The sequence below is a fragment of the Engraulis encrasicolus genome, chromosome 6, assembly GCF_034702125.1.
Source record: "Engraulis encrasicolus isolate BLACKSEA-1 chromosome 6, IST_EnEncr_1.0, whole genome shotgun sequence".
In the NCBI taxonomy this organism is placed as follows: Eukaryota; Metazoa; Chordata; class Actinopteri; order Clupeiformes; family Engraulidae; genus Engraulis; species Engraulis encrasicolus.
In genome coordinates, this window is record NC_085862.1 from 27,454,196 (window position 1) to 27,475,308 (window position 21,113).

The 21,113-nt window shown below is 40.5% G+C and overlaps 1 protein-coding gene across 2 annotated transcripts; it reads right to left on the reverse strand.

Annotated features, from left to right (window-relative positions):
- Positions 1–610: 610 nt before the first annotated feature.
- On the reverse strand, positions 611–20,703 carry atcaya (ATCAY kinesin light chain interacting caytaxin a). Of its 2 annotated transcripts, XM_063200160.1 has the most exons (13): positions 20,485–20,703; positions 14,634–14,722; positions 11,737–11,795; positions 9,922–10,158; positions 9,062–9,232; positions 7,293–7,395; positions 5,248–5,379; positions 4,941–5,027; positions 3,985–4,083; positions 3,322–3,357; positions 2,339–2,425; positions 1,672–1,734; positions 611–1,225 (listed from the first exon to the last, which is right to left on the reverse strand). In XM_063200160.1, the coding sequence occupies exons 1-12, from the start codon at positions 20,521–20,523 to the stop codon at positions 1,707–1,709; spliced, it is 1,167 nt and encodes a 388-aa protein (XP_063056230.1). In that variant the 5' UTR covers positions 20,524–20,703; the 3' UTR covers positions 611–1,225; positions 1,672–1,706. The 2 variants fall into 2 exon arrangements, with proteins under 2 accessions (XP_063056230.1, XP_063056231.1); XM_063200161.1 differs by lacking the exons at positions 611–1,225; positions 1,672–1,734 and adding an exon at positions 2,025–2,114.
- Between the last annotated feature and the right edge of the window lie 410 nt (positions 20,704–21,113).

Consider the following 21,113-nt stretch of genomic DNA (forward strand, 5'->3'; position numbering starts at 1 on the left):
CCAACACTAGAATTATGTTGTTAAGTTATTGAATTAAATTATTCAGTATAAAAAAAGAATAGGGTGAGGGCCTGGACGGGGTTGAATTTGTTGTGATTGTTCTGTGGCACCCATGTGTCTCTATAAAACATAAATACATTGCCTTCTAAAATCACTTTGACTTTTGGATCATGAGACATACATCCAATATATTTGTATTGGCACACCACAGCCTTAAGCAATAAGCTTTACATGCCTTTTGACAATTGTCCAAAGATAGTATCAACAGGCAATCAACACAGTTTTAAAACAATACTCTTTTAGAGAGAAGTCGTAGAGTTTTAATCACTCTAAAATGCTCACGTTGGAAGTTGTAGTAAACAACTATTTATTTTTGTACTGTATCACATGTCCAAAACTAAGATATATCTTTAATGATTACATGTTTGTGCTTCAGATTGTGAGTTTAACAGTCAGCCCTTTTCAGAGTTACCAGCATTTTCTATAAATTCACACATCAAAAGCCGACAGGGGCCTGGCATCCAGAGAAGACTGCTGTGGAATTTTCCATTGTCAGTACTTTTGGAATTTCATGACAACGCTATTTATCGCTGCTTGTTTACTAGTGTCATTGACAGCTGATGACATTGTCTTTTATTTTGACAATATTTGGAATACATGGGGGAAAACTGAACAGGATAAGAATACATAAAAAACATTGTAATTCATGCCAAAACAATAATGTACATGAGTAAGAGGCAAATAACAAAATGGCCCATTGAAGTTGCACTTAAGTTACGCAAATTAACACATACATTCAATAATACATAGGCCTGTTTATCGATGCAGATTTAACGTAAGGGCCAACGTGATTCCATTCAATTAAAAGTAAACAAAAACCCATCAATAGCTTGTTATGTATGACTGCATGTTCCTTCAAGGGATGAGCCGCAATGACATCAACATGCATACCACCATCATGATAATTTTTTTTTACAAAAAATAGCAAAATGAGAAACTCAGCATTGACAATTGACACAATAAAAATACATATATAAAAATAACATTTCACTACTGACAAGGCAAATGAATATTCGAATAAATGCTAAAGCAACGCTCCGATCTGGCACACTTGGTTCTTCAGAAGAACGCTCCCGTTCAGCAAAACATGGCAGCAGAGAAGAGGCATATCCTGTGGCAGAACTTGGACGTATATGGAAGGGTAAAGCATTTTCAATTGCTTCATCTGAATGGACATAAGAATTAGTTCATTTTTAGAGCAATGCACACAAATCCCATAAAAATCCCAAATCCCACAAGAAAAGCGTTTTAGTCTTGTTGTTGGTGCATGCATGCATGTGTAGCTCGGGCTCATCATAACTTGATAGTGCACTGTGTAGAATGGTGGCCAGAATGGGTACTGCAACTATTCTGCTCATTGAAACTCCGCTGCATATTGCCAAACTGGATCTTTTCATGAATATTTACGAAATAATACACCCATATGTATCAGTATAACCAAAATACAGTAAGTTTTGCAGCTAAAAATGTATATTTTTGGAAATTCAAGATGGTGGACCATGGAGAAGATTACCCTTTCGTGTATGAATATGAAAAAATACACGTTGCACCTTTAAACATCAGAGAAATGGAAATGTGGAAATATTGTGATATTGCGATGCTGTTACCTACAGTAATAGTAGATTGAGATTCCATCACTCCAACAATCATTGGTCTTCTATCATAGATTTAGGCCTGTAAAATAATGCACAGGTGAACTGGGTGACTAACAAAATAAGATATATCATATGCAAACATGACAAAGAAGTAAAGCTGTGGGTGTACAAAATAATACAGCAGGGCTTGACGTTAACTCTTTTGCTCATCGACCACTGTGGCTAGTGGTTTTCCTGAGTCACTCTTCATTTAGCCTTTCTGCTAGTTAGAGTTTTGTTGTCAGTTCTTTAGAATTTAGAATAGTCTTGCATTTAATACAAACAATGGATGCAACTACTGTGCTTTGTCACACCAAAGAATAAGTTACCTGTCAAAGTGGCTAGTCAGACTAAAACTGTTATTAGCCACACCCAAGTTTTACCAGCATTTGGCAGGTTTGCAGGTGCCAATGTCAAGCCCTGTAATACAGTAGCATTCAATGGTTACGTTTGCATGACATTTTTAATTCTGAATGAATAATTCAGAATGAAATAGTTCCGTCGAGTTTACTTTGAACTTAAATTTCATTCTGAACTGTGAAGTGTTTACATGACGTTTTCAAATCGGAATTAAGTTTATTCAAAATAAAAGTGAGTTTATTCTGAATTAAATGTCTCATTTAAGCGTAGCAATTAACTCTGACCTCTCTGTGTCTGGCATGGCTGAGTCTTTCTGCTGCTGTTGCTGCTGTTGCTGCTGAAGCTGCTGTTCCCTTTGCTCCTGTTCCAGTCTAGAAAACACAAGTATTTAAGTGATGAAATTATTGCTCTTTATGCAAAGTCATATACACAAGGGTATACATGGATTTTGAATGTTTATCAACACGGTGTTGTGAGGAGGGGCAAGGCACTGGCAGCCAACCACATGAGCTAATTTTTTGACCGACAGCGGTTTCCCACAATCAGAGGTTGAGTTGTGTGCAGTTAGTTTCGCGCAGTCAGGTTATAAACAAATTTTAGAACCCATGTATAGTAATCATTGACAGTAAATAGAATGGACGCCAAATCAACGCTATTTGCCATTCAACGCTTTGAAGCCAGATTTGGGAACATTCCAACTTACATTCCACCTTAGCAACGCCAAACGCAGGTGCTGATTGGACAACAACAAGACTTCTAACGGTCAATCAAACCATGTTCTGATGCTCATTGGTCAATTTAACTTTTAATATCTCTCTAAAATAAAACATCACCACAAAAAATCACCACCCTGGTAAGTTGGAGAGCAAGGGGACCTACTAGTTGAGCGAAAAATGATCCCCCTGGAGTGGCATTTAAGGGAGATACAGGGTTTTATGTCTCTCATAGGAATGAATGGGATTTGGCCATTTTTTGGTCTTTTTGGGTCCAACCTTGGCTCCAACTTGGCTTCAACAATGAAATAGAATTTTGGCCTCCATTCTATTTACTCTCAATGATAGTAATGCTTTAAAAACATTTTGGAAGAAGTCCATCCATTACCCAGTGCTATGAAAGACTCAAAGACCCCCCAAAAAGCACATCATTGTATTGCTGTTTATGCAAAGCCATATACCCAAGGATATAGTAATGCTTTAAAAACATTTCGGAAGAACCCTTCAGGACAGTGCTACGAAAGACTCAAAGACCCCCCCAAAAAGCGCTGTACCTTTCTTTCCGAGCTTTTATCCTCTCCTCTTCAAACCTGAAGATAAAAATGGACATGAGTGTAAGTCAACCAAGCCGGTAAATCACACCTCCTATTTCAATAAATCACAAGAATATACATATGATTTTTATTAAATCATACAAAAACAAATATGAATGCATTATACAGATTAATTCACTGCCGTACGTATTTCACCTAATTAACACTAAACTTGGTTTCCAAAATAGTCCCTCTGGCACAGCATGGTTGGACTGAAGATACTTCTGTTGTTGCAAATAAAAATATTTCTCCCACTCATGCCCTTGGTGATTCCCAGTCAGCCAGTGTTGTATTTTTGATCAGGCTGTAGGTGGTAGTGACGGATCTGTCCTCCCCTAGTGGCGACACTACTACACACTCAAGATCATATTAAACCAATGTGGTTCCCCCAGGCACTATACCTCACTGGTGCCCCCTTATATAAACAACATTTGTTAAGTTGGTGCCCCCTCACTGGTCAAAAATGGTTGGCGCCCCTGAGCACTGTGCCGCTGGCCCTTACGGATAATCCAGCCCTGCACACACTACTCAATGGACGGCGGACGGTTATATTTTTGATCAGGCCGTAGGTGGCAGTGACGGATCTGTCCTCCCCTAGTGGCGACACTACTACTGACTACTCACTGGACGACACACTCGGGGATCTGCACGTGCTCCATGGGGACGAGCTGCTCCAGTTCCTCCAGGGTGTGCACGTAGCGGATCTTGTTCATGAACTTCACGCTGTGAGAGGAGGAAAAAGAATGGCCATTACTATACTGCAGTGGTTGTGGTCTCCAATTATTTTTCCCCAAGGGCCAAATTATGTAGCACAAATGAAGCTGAGGGCCAAACAAATCACTTGACTGTATGGCCACAGATAGCATACACACTGTATATGTTTTCTCATTTGTTCCAACCTCATGGCGGGAAAAATGTTTGCCATGACCGGGCCGGATCTGGCCCATGGGCTGCCATTTGGAGACCACTGCTGTACTGTACTGTATATACAGCACACTATGGACATCATAGAGGCCTGAGGTGTAGCTGGTCAACAGGCAATACAGGACAGTGTTTGGAACCAGGGCTGCTGACAGTTTTGGCCGAGCCTGGGACAAAGCCACCTGAAAGGCTGCAACACTATGGTTGGATTGGTCATATGGCATACAGGGCATTTGCCCGGTGGACTGCTGCCCGTAATGGCACTGTATTAGTTATCATGCCTCTACATTTTTTGTCACTGACTTCATTCTCTCAATGCCTTGTGGACTGGTCTTGAGTGAAAATATCCAGCCTGAAATGTACCCAGCTCTGCGCCATGCTCAATACATACAATGTAATGGGGACTCAATTCTGGGCCCCCCTCTCCCTGGGCCCGAGATTCCCTTTGTCTCACTCTGTCAGCCTCCCTGCTTGGCAGACACAAATGGCTATGGACTACGTATATGGCCAGCAATCTTAACCTCCCCTACAAGAAATTCAGTAGGCGGTTTCCAGACTATATCTCAGTATACTCCAGCACGGCAAGTATACCCCCGCACCACTGTGACAATGGCAATAGGTACCTGATGTATACCAAGCACCACAGTGAGAATAGGTACCTGATGAAGGGTCTGGAAATGGCCACCACTGTGCGGATGAACCAGGAGGGATGGGCAATGATGAGCGATTTCAAGTTCTTCCTTAGCCTTTTGAAAAATAAAGGGTTGAACAAGATTAGCAATACAAATCAACAGGAATCACCACAGCGATATTTGGGCAGAAATCATTTGTGCATAACTGCATTGTGTTTATTGCTCGCGTCACAAATTCTGTTACTACATGTATTCATATTGACCACTTTGTGTTCTCTGTGTCATAGTACATGCATTGTGCATTTGCATTTGAGCCCAGCCCATCCATTCCTACCTTCTGTCGATCATTTGATAGCACTTCTTAAGCCATCCAATGCCCGGCATCTTACTCCGTGGCGTGCCACCGTTCATGTAGATTATCAAATAATCCTCTGCCACGAGCATCTCAAGACTGCTCACCACATACCTGAGAGTGGGTGGGTGAGTAAGTGTGGGGGGGAGAGTGATGAGGGATTTTTGTTCAGTGAACAGGAGTGAACAGGCAGGCATTCAGTGAGGAAGGACATACCCAGGGCTCTAACCCTATACTGCACACATTATTATCCCATCATGGAAAAAAATCTTACTGTGGTTTTTGTCACCTAAAATGAACGTCTTAACACATATTTTCATTTTTTTTCAAAAAAAAAGTTTTTTGGGGGGTACTTTTAGGTTTGTTGCCACATGGCAACACTGTGCAGTTACGGAAAGGATCCAATGTACATTTTCCCTCCAAGACCAAAAAAGGGTCATACATCATTATGGATTATTTTATAGAAATATAATTGGTTTTATCTCAGAAAACATTGAAAGTTTACCCACAAGTTCAAGGGAGTTATTGAACACATTTTTGCCACTGAGATTATATCCCCGAAAAACAGTATTTCGGTGGTATTACGTTGACCAACCACCAATGAATACATTTGGTGTTAACACAATATCTGTGCATAGAGTACAAAAATGTGTATGGTAACTGTCCAGAATATGTACATGAACTGATTTGATTTTGGAAGCCAAAACTTTTAAGATGGCCTACATTCAAGATGGCCGATTTGCGAGCCAAGCATCTTTCAACATAACCGACAGTTTGTTCGTCATAACTTTGGAATGGATGCTTGGATTTACACTTACACTTTCTAGATGGCTGACTTTGAAGTTGGCGATCTTTCGAGGTGGCCTACCTTTTGTTTACGCCACAGCTTTTCAATGGGTGCTTGGATTTGCATTTGCAGTAAATCTTGTGTGTTAATAATATAATTGGTTTATGAGCTGTTTGAAATTTGGAGATTATGCTTTTAAAATGGCTGACTTTCAAAATGATTTACTTTGTACAATAATTTTTGATTGGGTTGACATATTTGCACAAACGTTGTGTGCTAATTAGCCTAATTATAACAGACAAATGAAGTCAAAACATTTTGGAGGCTTCAAATGGTCAAGATGACAGTAGCTTTATGCTGTAATCTGGGGTTTGGCGATTTTTGTGGTATACCTCTGGCAGTCGGAGGAGGCTGCATAGGCCTTGTTCGCTTTTCTGCATGTACTCAGAGTGAAAGCTCATAAAACAGTTCTGTACACCTACTATAACATTTTTAATGTTCTTTACAGACTGCCATTTACAATAATTATAAATATTATCACTTATCAATCATTCAATGAATAAATAAATCAATTAATTAGAATTGGGTATTTTTATCAATACACTTTCCCTATTGACCGTCTTGTTCCATTACCGCACAATGTTGCCGTATGGCAACATACCTATTTTTCAACATAAAAAGGAAATAATTTTAGTTGAAAACAAAACAAATGGTGTAAACAGATCATGACTAACTAGAGATCATCCCAATATTTTTTTTAATTTTGTAAATATCGCAAAAAGTGTGGAAAAATCTTGGCCAATGCCAGAGCAATCTATCAAGGACACACGCTCATGTACAGTGAGGGAAAGAGCGAGCCTGGGGCAGTGTGTGGTGTCAAGTGATGTCAACAAACCACATAATTGGATAAAACAAGGCCACAGTTTCAATAAGAAAACAAATCAGTGTCTATTATTTATATTTAAATACCAGGAAATGCCAAAAGAATGGTATGTTGCCATATGGCAACACCGTGCAGTATAGCCAGCCAACTGACCAAAATGCAGGTGAAATTTCCATTTGGCTGGTAGAAAAGACCAACTTAGTAGCCACTTTCACCTATTAGTGAGTGTGTCTTTAGCTAGTAAGATCAGCATATACTAGCCATTTTGGCTGGTGATGAAAAGGGTTAATTAAGAGCCCTGGGCATACCAAATCAGTGCGTGAAGGCATTCCAGGACAACAATTGTGGTCTACTTACAGAAACAGGTTCTCCATGATGTAGTGGTACTCCGTACAGCTGCTGTCCGGCAGGTAGCAAGCCGAAAACACAATGATGGCATTCAACCCTTCGCCGTAGTAACCTGTAGGACCATGCATATGATATGTCAATAATGTGACCTTTAAATCTGAATTGTAATGCAAGGTGTGTGGCTATTTCAAGGCCTTTGAAGGCAAGGCAAGGCAAGGCAATTTTATTTGTATAGCGCATTTCATACATGAATTCAAGTCAATGTTTCTGTACAGTACTGTAAGATAAAAATTGCCGGCTTTGAACACTGGAACCCTGCACCATAGTAACCTGATTGATACAGTACATGCAGTATACATTCAACAATCATGATCATTTTAATACATAAATTAATTATTGCACAAATAAAACATGCTGTATGTGGATATTTCAAGGCCTCTGCATACTGGAGACTGTGTGAGAACAGAACCATCTAATTTGCATGCTTGGTTGACATACGTATTTAGACATAATACATTTAGACCTATTAGACATACAGGTAGGCTTCATTTATCCCAATGAAAATGTGAAAAAAATAACTCAAAAAACAAACACCAGACAATAATTAGTCCCACACTCCAAAGATTAAGCCACAAATGACTCAGCAATTTAGAAGTGCTTCCGAATTCATAAATGGCTTAACCCATTGATGTTGGATGTTGCTTTGCGCAACATTGGCCCTGGCGCCTGGAGATGCATGACGCAACATTCAGGGTCATGAGGTTTGAGACAATGTCATGAAAAATCTTGGTATGTTAGAGCTGAATGAACACATTCTAATGCAAAATGAGGGTCTTAACATTTAAATGCAACTCATTACATGTGCAAAGGGAAAAGAATCTAGTGCCACACGGATGTCTATTTTCTGTTATTTATTTTTTCAGTGCAGTTTCGACATGCGTCTTCATCAGAGTCCTCAGCACTTATTAATTAGTCCTGCTCTGGTTGCACCGGATTGTCAAATTAGAAGCACGGAGGGCGTATTTCCTTTGATTTTGCAACTCATTACATGTTTTTATGTGCTTCAGAGGCTAAGATATTTAGGTTTTTATTGGCTGAGAGCAACCTTTCTTAAAAAGGGCTTAGCATTCAGCACCCTTTTTTGCAGGTGCTTTAGGCGTCAATGGGTTAAGCACTGGTAAAGGTCAGTCTGATGCCAGAATTAACTGACTCATATTTGTTCTATTGTGTAAACAGATTGTGTGTGGCTGAAGTAGGATGTAGGCTTACCTACATAGGATATCTTCACTGCTGAAGCCAGTCAAGCCACAAAGAATTCTGATCTACTTTTTCAGTGCTTGCAAATTCAAGAATTGCCTTAAACACTGGGGTGGGGAACCTATGTTTATGGCCCTTGAGGCCGTCTTATACGGCCCCCGACATAATGGTAATGTTATGCAGTTTCACGTGAAATATGACATTTTGTAAAGAAATGTTAGAAATAACATTTGCAATACAATTAACTTGTGTTTTCAGGGGACCTAGTGAAGTTGTGTTTGGTGTAAAGATGGCCGCCTTCAATATACAATAGGTCTTAAGTGCAGGGGGAAATCCTGGTTTGTGTTCATAGTACAGCCCAGGGAGGACTTTATAAAAATTTGGACTTCATAAAAAGTGGCCCGTCCAATGAAAAACGTTTCCCTGCATTAAACACTAGTAAATGTTAGTCTCATGCCAGAGTCAGCTGACTGATCTGTTCTGTTGTGTGTATGTGCTTTAGCAAGGTGACGTAGTCCTACCTCCGTGGGATATGACGCGTAGGTACGGCCGTATGACCTGCATGTCTATACGGTGCTCCTGCTCCCCGATGATCACCGTCCTCCATAGCCGGCCATTTCCCCCCGCCCCATCCTCCTCCTCCAACTCAGGCCCCAGGCCATCCGCAGACGTCTTGGCCACCGGTGGCTCATCTGGCCATGCAGAAATGTAACATTACATTACATTACATCACATCACATCACATAACACTTAGCTGACATTTTTTATCCAAAGCGACTCACAGATGTTTACAGGGTATTGGTTACAGTCCCCAGAGCTGTGTGGGATTAGGTGCCTCGCTCAAGGGCACTTAAGTCATGGAGGGAGCAAGGGATCTGTAAGGGTGGGCATTGAACCTGCAACCCTGTGATCTACAGTCCAACACCATAACCATTACACCATGGCTGCCCCCAGAAACCTGTCACCTCAAGGTACAATATTGCTGTGTTTGTCAAGACATGGTCCCTATTATAAATTTATTACCAAAATGGAACAAGCTGTTTAATCTGTTACTGAAGACTCTGTGTCATGTCGTAGTAGTGTAGTAATATATAATAGTAATGTTTTTTCAAGCAATAGTTCCTGGGGTGGAATGGAGCATATTATTAGTCTACCAAGGTGGTAAGTGGTATGATACAGAGATGGTTAAATACGTAGTAAACCTGGTTTAGTTCACACACAAGATAAACATGTTAGCAGAAGATTCTGGAGCCTCACTAAACAAATGGGTTGTTCTTCTGACAGACTTGTCAAAGCAGGGGGGTAGAATAACTGGGATTGCCACTTAACCGACTTTGTAGTATTCAGAGTTGTACATGTGTGCAAAGTCAGGGACACTAACCTTCCCACTCAAGGTCATTGCCATTGGGGACAAACTCGAGGGAGTCCGTCTCGTCGGGTGTCTCGATGTCGTCCACATTGATGTCAAGGTCGTCTGGTGTATCCAGGTAGTCGTCGGAGAGAAGCGAACCCTCGCTCTGGTCCAGAGAGAGGTTCATATCCGGAGCCACTAAAGTCCGCCGCTTCCGATGGGAGGTTGTACCCCCTGCCCCACCCAGATGGAGGGAGCTTGGGGGAGCTAGAAGGTGCAAGATTAGATACATGGGATTAGATAAACGAGCCTTCAGTGACATTACTGGAAGATTTGATTATGTATAGCATAGCAGTGTGCACACTGAAGAAGGCACACGCCAAAACGCGTTTGTGCAATAAAAAACACTGCTATGCAAGGTGTGGCCTCCTTCTTGAAACATTGAATTTAACATTTGGGCCAGCACCCTCAGAGATTTAATAATTAAGAGTGATGCCTGCTCCAAGAAGAGAATTGTCTGTGGAGTGCTGTGTCACAATGACAATGGGAGTTGTTTTTGGACTTTCTTTTCTTCATTGCGTAGCACCATACTACAACTGAAACCTTACAGAAATGCGTGTGACCCCTTACACAAGGCATAAACTTTAGCATAGGGAGCACTAAAAAGGTCAAACGGTTATACAAAGAGTAAATGTAGAATGGTTACAAGTAGCAGATCACACTTGATAACCGTTGGAACACAGTGTTAGGAAGTTCCCTTAAAGAACCGGCCAGACATCTGGGGGCATGGGAAACCACAGTAACCAGAAACATCCTGACGCTGTAACTCAACCAAAGAAAATCAGCAAACTGTCAGTATCATCCAAACTGAGGTGAGCCAGAAGAACCAATCAGAATTGAGGGGACACTTTCCATGAAACCATCTTGCAAAACACTTAGGGAATCAGAAAGCGCCTTCTCCAACCATATGACTATCTTAAAGTTGTATTGTTGTATTGACCTGCGGTATCTCAGTAAACTCTGCCTCCGTGTCTCTCCTTCCACCTGCGAACACTCCAATCTTACATATGGGAGAAGACCGTGAATGCCACTGATTGTGGGTAAGGGCACAAAAAGCCAAATTTGTTTTTTTCAAAGACTACAGTTACTACAACTACAATTGCAGTAGCTTTTTGTGTGACTGGGTACAACAAAGCAAGATTGTATTGTGTCTTTAGGGTCTTCAAACAGCAGAGGAAGTATAGTATATTGTATCCGTGAAGGTACTCACTAAACCAGGTCATTTTAGTCAAAATAACTGTAGCAGAGTTGTAGAAGTCGTAAGAAATTGCACTGCTCTTTGGAGCTTGGAGTAGCCCTCCAGTGGAAGGGGAATCACCTCCAAAACAAGTTGCTTACAACTTATTTCCTCTGACTACACTGTTTCTTTTGAAGAGTTTGATTTGGTAATGGGTATTATTGACTACGCAGAGAAGCCTAAATTATAAATATGACTGACCAGGACTCTAAATTAACACGCGCCAACCGGCCAAATGCTGGTAAGAATTCAGTTTGGCTGGTAGAAAAGAAAACTTACTTGCCACTTTGACTGATAGGGAGTGTATGCGTGGCTCGTAAAATTAAACATCGACTGGTTATTTGTACTACCATGTTGGAATACGATTCAAAATGTGAGGACATTTATGTGACTTTTATGTATTTCTTTTGAAAAAAAAATCAATAAACACAATTAAAAAAATAAAAATAAAATAAACATTGATTAGTCAAATTGGCAAGTGATGAAAAAATGTATAGCTCTGTGACAATGTAATTAATCAAGAAGGTTAATGATGTCTCTCTACTCACAAGTTCTGCCCTCAGCAAGACCACAGGAGGAGTCCATTTCACCTTCCTCTGGGAGTGGTCTGAAACAAAAATCAACACAATCTTGGCATTAGAAAAAATGTAAGGACATGTACTGTATAAAAATAGCGCAGCAAAGTCTACCTACAGGATCCACAGGATATTTATTTCATGGGTGCCTCTAAAGAAGATAACAAGCACCTTAATGCCCATAATAGTGTATCCTGTAAAGGATTAGAAATGAATGATTTTACTAATGAAGACAATACATGGGCATTTTCCAACTTAATAAACTATTTCAATTTTCCAACTTTATAAAGTTTCCCCAAACAGAATTCATAGAATAATGTCTGTTTATAACTTGTGCGTTCATTTGGAGGCAAACAAAACAATATAAAATGCTAAAGTAATGAGGAAGGAAACTGGATAACTATTCATGGTCCCGTTTCACAGAAGGAATGGATTTTTTTCCCCAGAGAGGCATGAAACATACTTGCCAATTCCCTCTATTCATGACACACACACACACACACACCGTAGCAAGTGATTGATCAATTCTGCCTTTCAGGAAGTCACCCAGCCCCACCCCCCACCCCACCCCAAAGGAGAGAACAGAGAGGGGCTGTTATGGAGCTTAGCTTCTTCATAAAGAATTCTAATGAATGCACACAGAGGAGGCAGATGGGAGGGGAGATAGCTAGCTAGTGGAGGGAGGGGAGATAGCTAGTGGCGCTTCATGGGGGTGGCTGTATCTGGTAGCAGCTGTCTCTGTAACCGCTACTTAACTTGCACAGGGTGTCATCTCCAGCACCTCCCACACACATGCACACAATTTGGAGGCTGGGGAGGCACGAGGAGAGGAGAGGAGAGGAGAGAGGGGGCTAGAAGATAGGAAAGGAGAGCAGAGGATAGGAGAGGAAAGTAGACAAGGGGGCTGGAGGAGAGGGGAGGGCAGGAGAGGAGAAAGGGTGGCAGGAGGAGAGGGGAGGGCAGGAGAGGAGAGAGGGGGGCAGGAGGAGAGACACAATGCCACGGGGGGTGGGAGAGGACACAGGCATCGCCAAACACAAAGCCCACACGTCGGGAAATCAACAAAAGGAACGGGAAGTTCTATGCGCACACACAATAATAACAAATGCTGTTAAATTAACACTCTTCCAGGTTATTATTAGCCCTATTCTTCCCTCCGCGTAGCTGCCCGATGCAGGTAGTGCACCTGATCTGATGTCAGCATTTCTCTTAACTCTCTGATCTGCTGCACACTGAGCTGTAAACAAAACAGTTAGGTGACTGACCGTCATACAGAATATGCCTACGCATTGTCCACACACTACCCATTGGTCTGGGCAGATAGATCACTCACTCCAAGGAGCAATATGAGAGAAAACAACAAGGTAAACCAAGTAGTCTGACTTACCCTCAGAAAACACAGAAGATGGAGAGATTTTGATGCAGAGTGACTGGCTGACTACCCTGCCGTGTTGGGAAACGTGATAACCCTACAAGTACAGCCAATAACCTTGTGTGCCGTTCACATGTGTTGTATTAATAACCTCATCTCTGAAGATATAGCTATAGCTTGAAGATGCTTTACAGCCTGGTTTCCCTTTCTCCTCTCCTCTCTCCTTACTGACCTGCCTCCATTTTCCTGGGGATGATGCTGTGTTGTTGGCTACCGTGCGCGTCACATGACGCGGCTGATTTCCATTTAAGGAGAGAGCAGCACCTGCTCATCTCCGCAAGAGACCCACAGGGGGGAAAGAAAGAGAGCGCCACCCAAAATCCTCTCCCCTCCTCCTATTAGATGTGTTCCTATTAGTGGTCCAATAGGATAGGTCAATTTTAGGAACATAAAAAAAAAAAAATGGGGGGATTTTATTATTTTACAGACAGGACAGTGGGAGTTGACAGGAAACAAGATGGGAGAGAGAGACAGGGAAAGATCAGGAAATTACCTGGGCTGGGAATCGAACCCGGGTCACCTGCATAGCAGTCAAGTGCCCAGCCGTTAGAGCCACGGATGGGCCAAATTTCCAGAACATTGGCCAAAGCCATAATAGTGATGGAGAGTTATGTATTGAATTTGTGCAATAAGTATTATGTGCAAGCTGCAAGGACAACTTGATGTACCTTTTGGGACAATCAAGTATCTACGTACACTATCAGTGACTGTCAATGCACTTCTATGATTATTACCCGTGCATAATTTCTTTTCCATCTTTCTTGTAATCCATTTAACCCATTAAAGTAGGGCTTTATAAATTTGCAATAACCAGAATGGCAATGACCAAGTCATAGTGCATTACTGAAGGCCCTGTGTTATGTCATAGTAGTGTATGGTGGTTAACTATCCAATGACTATTACAGCATGCCACAGGAGGTACAGTGTACATTATGGGTCTACTTAGAAATAGCCCAATGGATGATCCGTCCAAAACATGCATTGCACTTTTAGCTTATAAAATATGACGTAAATGTTATAAAATTCATGTAATAATGAAGTTGTAAGTAATACGTTGTAATCCTTTTCAATACATGTAACTGTAAATTGCTTGTGTGCAGTGTATGTGTGACAACAATTTTGAAATGGGAAAACAAGTAAATTATGTTCAGTACCATGAAAAGTGCTATACAAAACAGATATATTATTATTATTATTATTAATAATAATAATAATAATGTTATCAGGGCTCTAAATTAACACTTGCCAACAGGCCAAATGCTGGTGAAAATTCAGTTTGGCTGGTAAAGAACACTTACTAGCCACTTTGACCCATTAGTAAGTGTTTGACTAGTAAGATCAACATCTACTAGCCATTTTGGCTGGTGATGAAAAAAGTTAATTTAGAGCCCTGATTATTATTATTATTACGGTATGATGTGTTGCGTTTGGCCACTACCTGGGGAAGTCGTCATCCTGCCACTCATCTCTCACCTCCATGTGGTCTAGCAGTGACAGTGAGGAGGGCTGGCATTCAGTAACCGGCATCTGGGGGGAGGCAAAGAAGACAGTACAGAGTGAGGAGGGCTGGTGGTGTTCAGTAACCGACATCTGGGGGAGGGAAATAATAATAATAATAATAATAATAATAATAACTTGGTTTTATATAGAGCCTTTCAAGGAACCCAAGACAGCTGTGTGTGTGTGTGTGTGGGGGGGGGGAGGAGGGGGCCAGTGAGATTAAAGTCCTTAAATTCATATGCCTCTGTGAATATACAGTGCCCTCCATAATTATTGGCACCCCTGGTTGAGATGTGTTAAAAGCCTTAAAATAAATTCAGTGTTTATTGCAGAAGAATACTGTCACACTGAAAATTGTAGGAAAATGTAGCCTTCAACTCAAATGAATTGTAAGAAAATAAAAAAATCCCTGACTAAAAAATAATTATTTTTCATTAAATCACCTGTTCCACAATTATTGGCACCCTTAACAATTCCCAGGAAATAAATATAATTGAAGCATTTCTGTCATTTCTACAGTAGTTTACAAAGTTTACCAGAGTATGTAGGAACATTTAATTAGTAATTCATCACTTCCTGTTTCCCTGGGGTATAAATATGACGTGACACCGAGGCCATTTCTCTTATCCACTCTTAAACATATCCACTCTTACCCATATCCACTGTGAGAGGAATAATTAAGAAGTTCAAAACAACTGGAACAGTGGTAAACAAGCCTGGACGAGGACCCAAGTTTATTTTGCCACCACGCACAGTGAGGAGGATAGTAAGAGAAATCAAAAGATCTCCAAAGCTCACTGTTACAGAATTACAACAAATGGTAGCATCCTGGGGTCACAAAGTCTCCAAATCAACCATCAGGCGCTGTCTACACGCCAACAAGCTGTTTGGGAGGCATGCACGGAGAAAACCTTTCCCCACTCACAATCATAAACGCAAGCGTCTGGAGTTCGCCAAGCGGTATTGGGGCTTCAACTGGGACCGTGTGCTTTGGTCAGATGAGACCAAGATTGAGCTTTTTGGCAACAAACACTCTAAGTGGGTCTGGCGTACCACGAAAGATGCGCATGCTGAAAAGCACCTCATACCCACTGTGAAGTATGGGGGTGGGTCAGTGATGGTGTGGGGCTGTTTCGCTTCCAAAGGCCCTGGGAACCTTGTTAGGGTGCATGGCATCATGAATGCTTTGAAATACCAGGACATTTTAAATCAAAATCTGTTGCCCTCTGCCCGAAAGCTGAAGCTGGGTCGTCACTGGGTCTTTCAGCAAGACAATGACCCTAAACATTTGGTCAAATCTACACAGAAATGGTTCACCAGACACAAAATCAAGCTCCTCCCATGGCCATCTCAGTCCCCTGACCTCAACCCCATTGAGAACCTGTGGGGTGAGCTGAAGAGGAGAGTACAGAGGAGAGGACCCAGGTCTCTGGATGATTTAGAGAGATTCTGCAAAGAGGAATGGCTGAAGATCCCTCTTTCTGTCTTTTCCCATCTTGTGAAACATTATAGGAGAAGATTAGGTGCTGTTTTGTTGGCAAAAGGGGGTTGTACAAAATATTAACACCAGGGGTGCTAATAATTGTGACACACATTATTTGATGTCAAATAATTATTTCTTTATGTGGGATTTTTTCCCCACTGAATAAATGCACTTGTATTGAAGGTTGGATTTTTCTCTTTTTTTCCATTAAGGTCCCATATTATTTAGAAAAAAAATAAAATAATTGGAAGCTAAAAAACACATCTCAACCAGGGGTGCCAATAATTATGGAGGGCACTGTATTAGTCCGGCGGATTAGACACACAAAAGGGCCTAATCGTGCACTTTTGAGTAAAAGCATGAAAATTGGTACACATATCCTTCTCGATATGCTGATTAATATAAGCGTTGGAGGCATCGCGAAAAATGAAGAATTTTCAAGATGGCCGCCAAATCCAATATGGCCAACCCAAATTATTGAAACTACCTGACACGTTGATGTAAAAGCATGAAAATTGGTACATATATCCTTCTTGATATGCTGATTAATACTAGCATTGCAGGCGCCACGAACAATTATGAATTTTCAAGATGGCCGCCAAATCCAATATGGCCAACCCATATTAATGAAATTACCTGACACTCTGTAGTAAAGGCCTGAAAATTGGTACACATGTCCTTCTTAATATGCTGATCAATGTTATCATTGGAGGCGCCACGAAAAATGCTGTATTTTCAAGATGGCCGCCACATCCAATATGGCCAATCCATATTAATGAAGCTACTGTACCTGAAACTTTGTTGTAAACCCATGAAAATGGATGCCCAGTTACTTCTTTATATTCTGATTAATAAAAGAAATGGAGGCATTGCAAGAAAGTTTAATTTTCAAAATGGCCGCCAAATCAAATCTAGCCAACCCATATTAATGAAACCATTGATGAATTTAACACCCACTTTGTAGTAAAAGCATGAAAATGGTACACATGTATCTCTTGATATGCTGATTAATATTTGACATGGAGGCATAGCAAATAAAACCGGAATTTTCAAGATGGCCGCCAAATCAAATGTAGCCAACCCATATACATTAATCCTCCAGGCACATTGTGGGATATACAGTACCTCTAGCAGTTAGTGACGAATTCATAGGCCTTGTGTTTAATATGCCTCTCGTGACCACAAATTCAAAAGGGTCAAGATTTCAAGGTTGCTAGACAGAAAGTTCAATTGATTTGTCAATTCATGGACATGGTTAAAACATGGTTAAAACATGGTTAAGAAAAGAAACCAATAATTAATTACTACTTCTAGCTGTACTTCAAGGTTTTCAAACGAACTGCAATCCTGTCCCATGCATGTTGTATGGGTATGTCTTGCCTGGTTAACACCAGTTGATCTCACAAGTGAGATACTCTGAAGGTTACATATGCAATTTCTGAGGGATTTAATCTGTCTTTCAGATCAGAAAGTGTGCAAAGCAGCATGGGATTCCCCAGGTTGTAGTATATCCTATGGGCAACATCAATCAAACTGCCAACAATGCCTAATTAAAAGATACACACAAACTTTGAATAAATGGTGAATGGCACAGTTGGTGCAAAGTCAACTCTGTGTATGTAAATTTGAGTAACCTTGAATGAAAGTTTACTTGTACAGTATTAGGATCCATTTTTGTCTATAATAATGGTGTGCAAGATTTGGCTTAAGGTGAACCCCCATTTCTGTATTTGTAGATCAAAGTATGCAAACTATGCATCATATGCAAGGTGAAGTTGATAAGATTTGATTTAACCCCCATGTTGAGGGGGGACAAGATTTTGTTTTGTTACCTACAGTACTTGAATGAAGGTTGTGCACATTTATTTCAATGATAAATGGCTCAAATCCATTGAAAATGTGACTAAAATATGTATTGACTCATCAAAGACTACAAATATGTTTCTACTACAAGTACAGAGAAATTTATACTGAGATAAATATAGGATATTTTATGCCCATTTATACATCTATGGGTTGGCCATATTTGGTGTGGGGCCATCTTGAAAATTCTTTTGATTCTTTCGCGGCAAATTGTGCCCTGGTTTCACTAATGTACTGTATACACAATATGTAACACTATCTATAACATTAGTAGGGTAGGATTTGATGTTTCGAAATTAGGCTATGTTAGGATCACTTCCAGAGTAATCTTTTTTAGGACTATTACTTGTGTGTGTGTGTCTGTGTGCGTGCACGCCCTTCTCACGTGAACCCTTCTACATTATTATACATATCAATAAGTATATGTGTGCTGATTGCATGCTCCTGCTACAAAGTGCATGGTGGTTTCACTAATATGGGTCAAACATGTTTGATTTGTCTGGAAAATTCATACCTCCATTCCTAATATTAATCTGCACATAAAGATGTAACTGTGTAGGCTACCAATTATGATGCTTTTACCACAAAGTGCCCGGTAGTTAATATGGGTTGGCCATATTGGATTTGGCGGCCATTTTGAAAATTCTGTGTTTTTCACATCTAATAATCAGCTGAAAAAGAAGGAAATGTGTAACCATTTTCATGCTTTTACTACGTGCATAATAGATTCACTCATCTGCTATACAATTCCTGTTATATGGGTCGGCCATATTTCATTTGGTGGCCATTTTGAACATTTCAATTTTGGTTTTACGCTACAGTTCCATTTCTAACATTAATAGGTACATCATAGAGTATGTATTACCAAATTTCAGGCATTTATGAATCAGTGCATGATGGTTTCTCACTAATATGGGTTGGCCATATTGGATTTGGCGGCCATCTTGAAAATACAGCATTTTTCGTGGCGCCTCCAACAATAACATTGATCAGCATATTAAGAAGGACATGTGTACCAATTTTCAGGCCTTTACTACAAAGTGTCAGGTAGTTTCGTTAATATGGGTTGGCCATATTGGATTTGGCGGCCATCTTGAAAATTAATTTTTCGCAACGCCTCCAATGCTAATATTAATCAGCATATCAAGAAGGATATATGTACCAATTCTCATGCTTTTACAACAACGTGTCAGGTAGTTTCATTAATGTGGGTTGGCCATATTGGATTTGGCGGCCATCTTGAAAATTCTTCATTTTTCGCGACGCCTCCAACGCTTATATTAATAAGCATAGGAAGAGGTATATGTGTACCAATTTTCATGCTTTTACTCAAAAGTGCATGATCAATTCACCAATCCGCTGGACTATATGGGATTAAGGTGCTTCTTGAATGTAGCCGGTGTGTTGGCTTGGCGCATGTTGGGAGGTAGACTGTTCCAGAGCGTGGGGGCAGCAACAGAAGAAGACAGGAAAGAAGACAGGCTCCACTCACACAGACAGACATGCAGGGGTACACTGATTGGTGGTGCTACATTTCTGGACCTCCTGTCCTAAGATGTAGGCTACAACTAGGGATCAATCAAGCACAATAAATGTGGCTCAGAAACACACTCTTCATTTTTATAATCGTAGGCGTAATAAATAGTGTCCATGTGCTACAAACATGCACATAGCATAGGCCTACAGAAAACACATCCAAAGTGCATTTATAAATAAATAATATACAACACTGCTACATTATAATATGCATGCACATAAGTTTATTCCTGTCACAAGACCATTTCATGAGAAGCATGTGAGGACCATGTGAGCAGCCCCCTGACTCTTCAGTCATCCTAAAAAGGACCAAAATGTAATCCCTATTCACAATCCTCTTATCCTGTTGCATTAGGTCTCATCACTTCTGGCAACAATATATTAAAGACTGTTCAGTTAAATGCATTATTTTAAGGCTAATCAGTTCTCAGTTCATCACTGACAATGTTTTATAAGGTGCATCCATGTGCAAACCGCCACGTGCATTATAGATCACAGCTGTGTGCCTGGGCTGTGATTAGTAGGCACATTGATTTTAAATCTCATCAGATTGTCATAACTAATTAATTATTAGTAGGCCTAACCATTTCCCTTTGTTATTATTGTAATAACATTATTATTATTATTATTATTATTATTATTATTATTATTATTAGTCTACTATTATAGCTTGTTTTTGTGCAACTTACAATCAGCCCATTCAGAGGCCTCTGTTCATCTAAAGAAGGCTTGCACATTTTTTTTTTATTACAAGTAGGGTAGGCTACATTACAGATAACATATTCAACATTTTAACATAATGCCCCCAAAAGAGGTCTACACGTGTGCAGCCTTTAATAAAGTGATCGGGATCCTCAAATATGTTGCACAGTGACACTGGCAAAGAAATGACACCATGACTACTTACAGATTCCACGATGAACTGAATTTCTCCAATTCCGTCCATCACCACTGATCGGCGTTGTTAAAACGTGTCTTCAAAAACCCCATCCAGAAATCAACCAACCACGTGGCATTATTTTAGATTCGCATCGGTTTGTTCATAATGAACGTGATGCCACTGTCAGTGAGTGATGCACTTTAGTGCTAGTCAAAACATTCTACAGACTGAGGTTGGCTGCTTGGCTTCCCACTCCACGTTGATGCCACCTGCGAGCAATATTAAAACTCTGGCAAAACAAGCAGCATTTCTTCTCATTGGCTGTCACACTGTCTCCCTCTACCGCGCGCTCCGACTATCGCACGAGCGCTCCCGTGCACTCAAAGGATTTCACTCCAGGCTATTTTCTTTGCGCTTTCAAAGTTGTAACCTAGATGCACCATGGCGTGAGCGCAGCAGCTGATAATCAATTTTTGAATAGATAAAACAGTCACATCACTGATTTGAGCTTATGTTTCAGTTTGCGCTTCAATTAAAGGCAACATTAAATGTACTATCCAATGTACCGGTAATATAAAAGCCAGCCTATAAATAAAACATGTGAGAGCACAATTGTTTGAAAGGCTATGCAGGACATGACTAGAAATGAAATTAGA

Coding starts and splice junctions, on each gene's coding strand:
- atcaya (XM_063200160.1), bottom strand. CDS start 20,523: ATGGACGGAATTGGAGAAATTCAGTTCATCGTGGAATCT. Junction 9,233..9,921: donor CAATGACCTTGAGTGGGAAG/GTTAGTGTCCCT, acceptor CTGCATGGCCAG/ATGAGCCACCGGTGGCCAAG. Junction 7,396..9,061: donor ACGCGTCATATCCCACGGAG/GTAGGACTACGT, acceptor ATGGTCCTACAG/GTTACTACGGCGAAGGGTTG.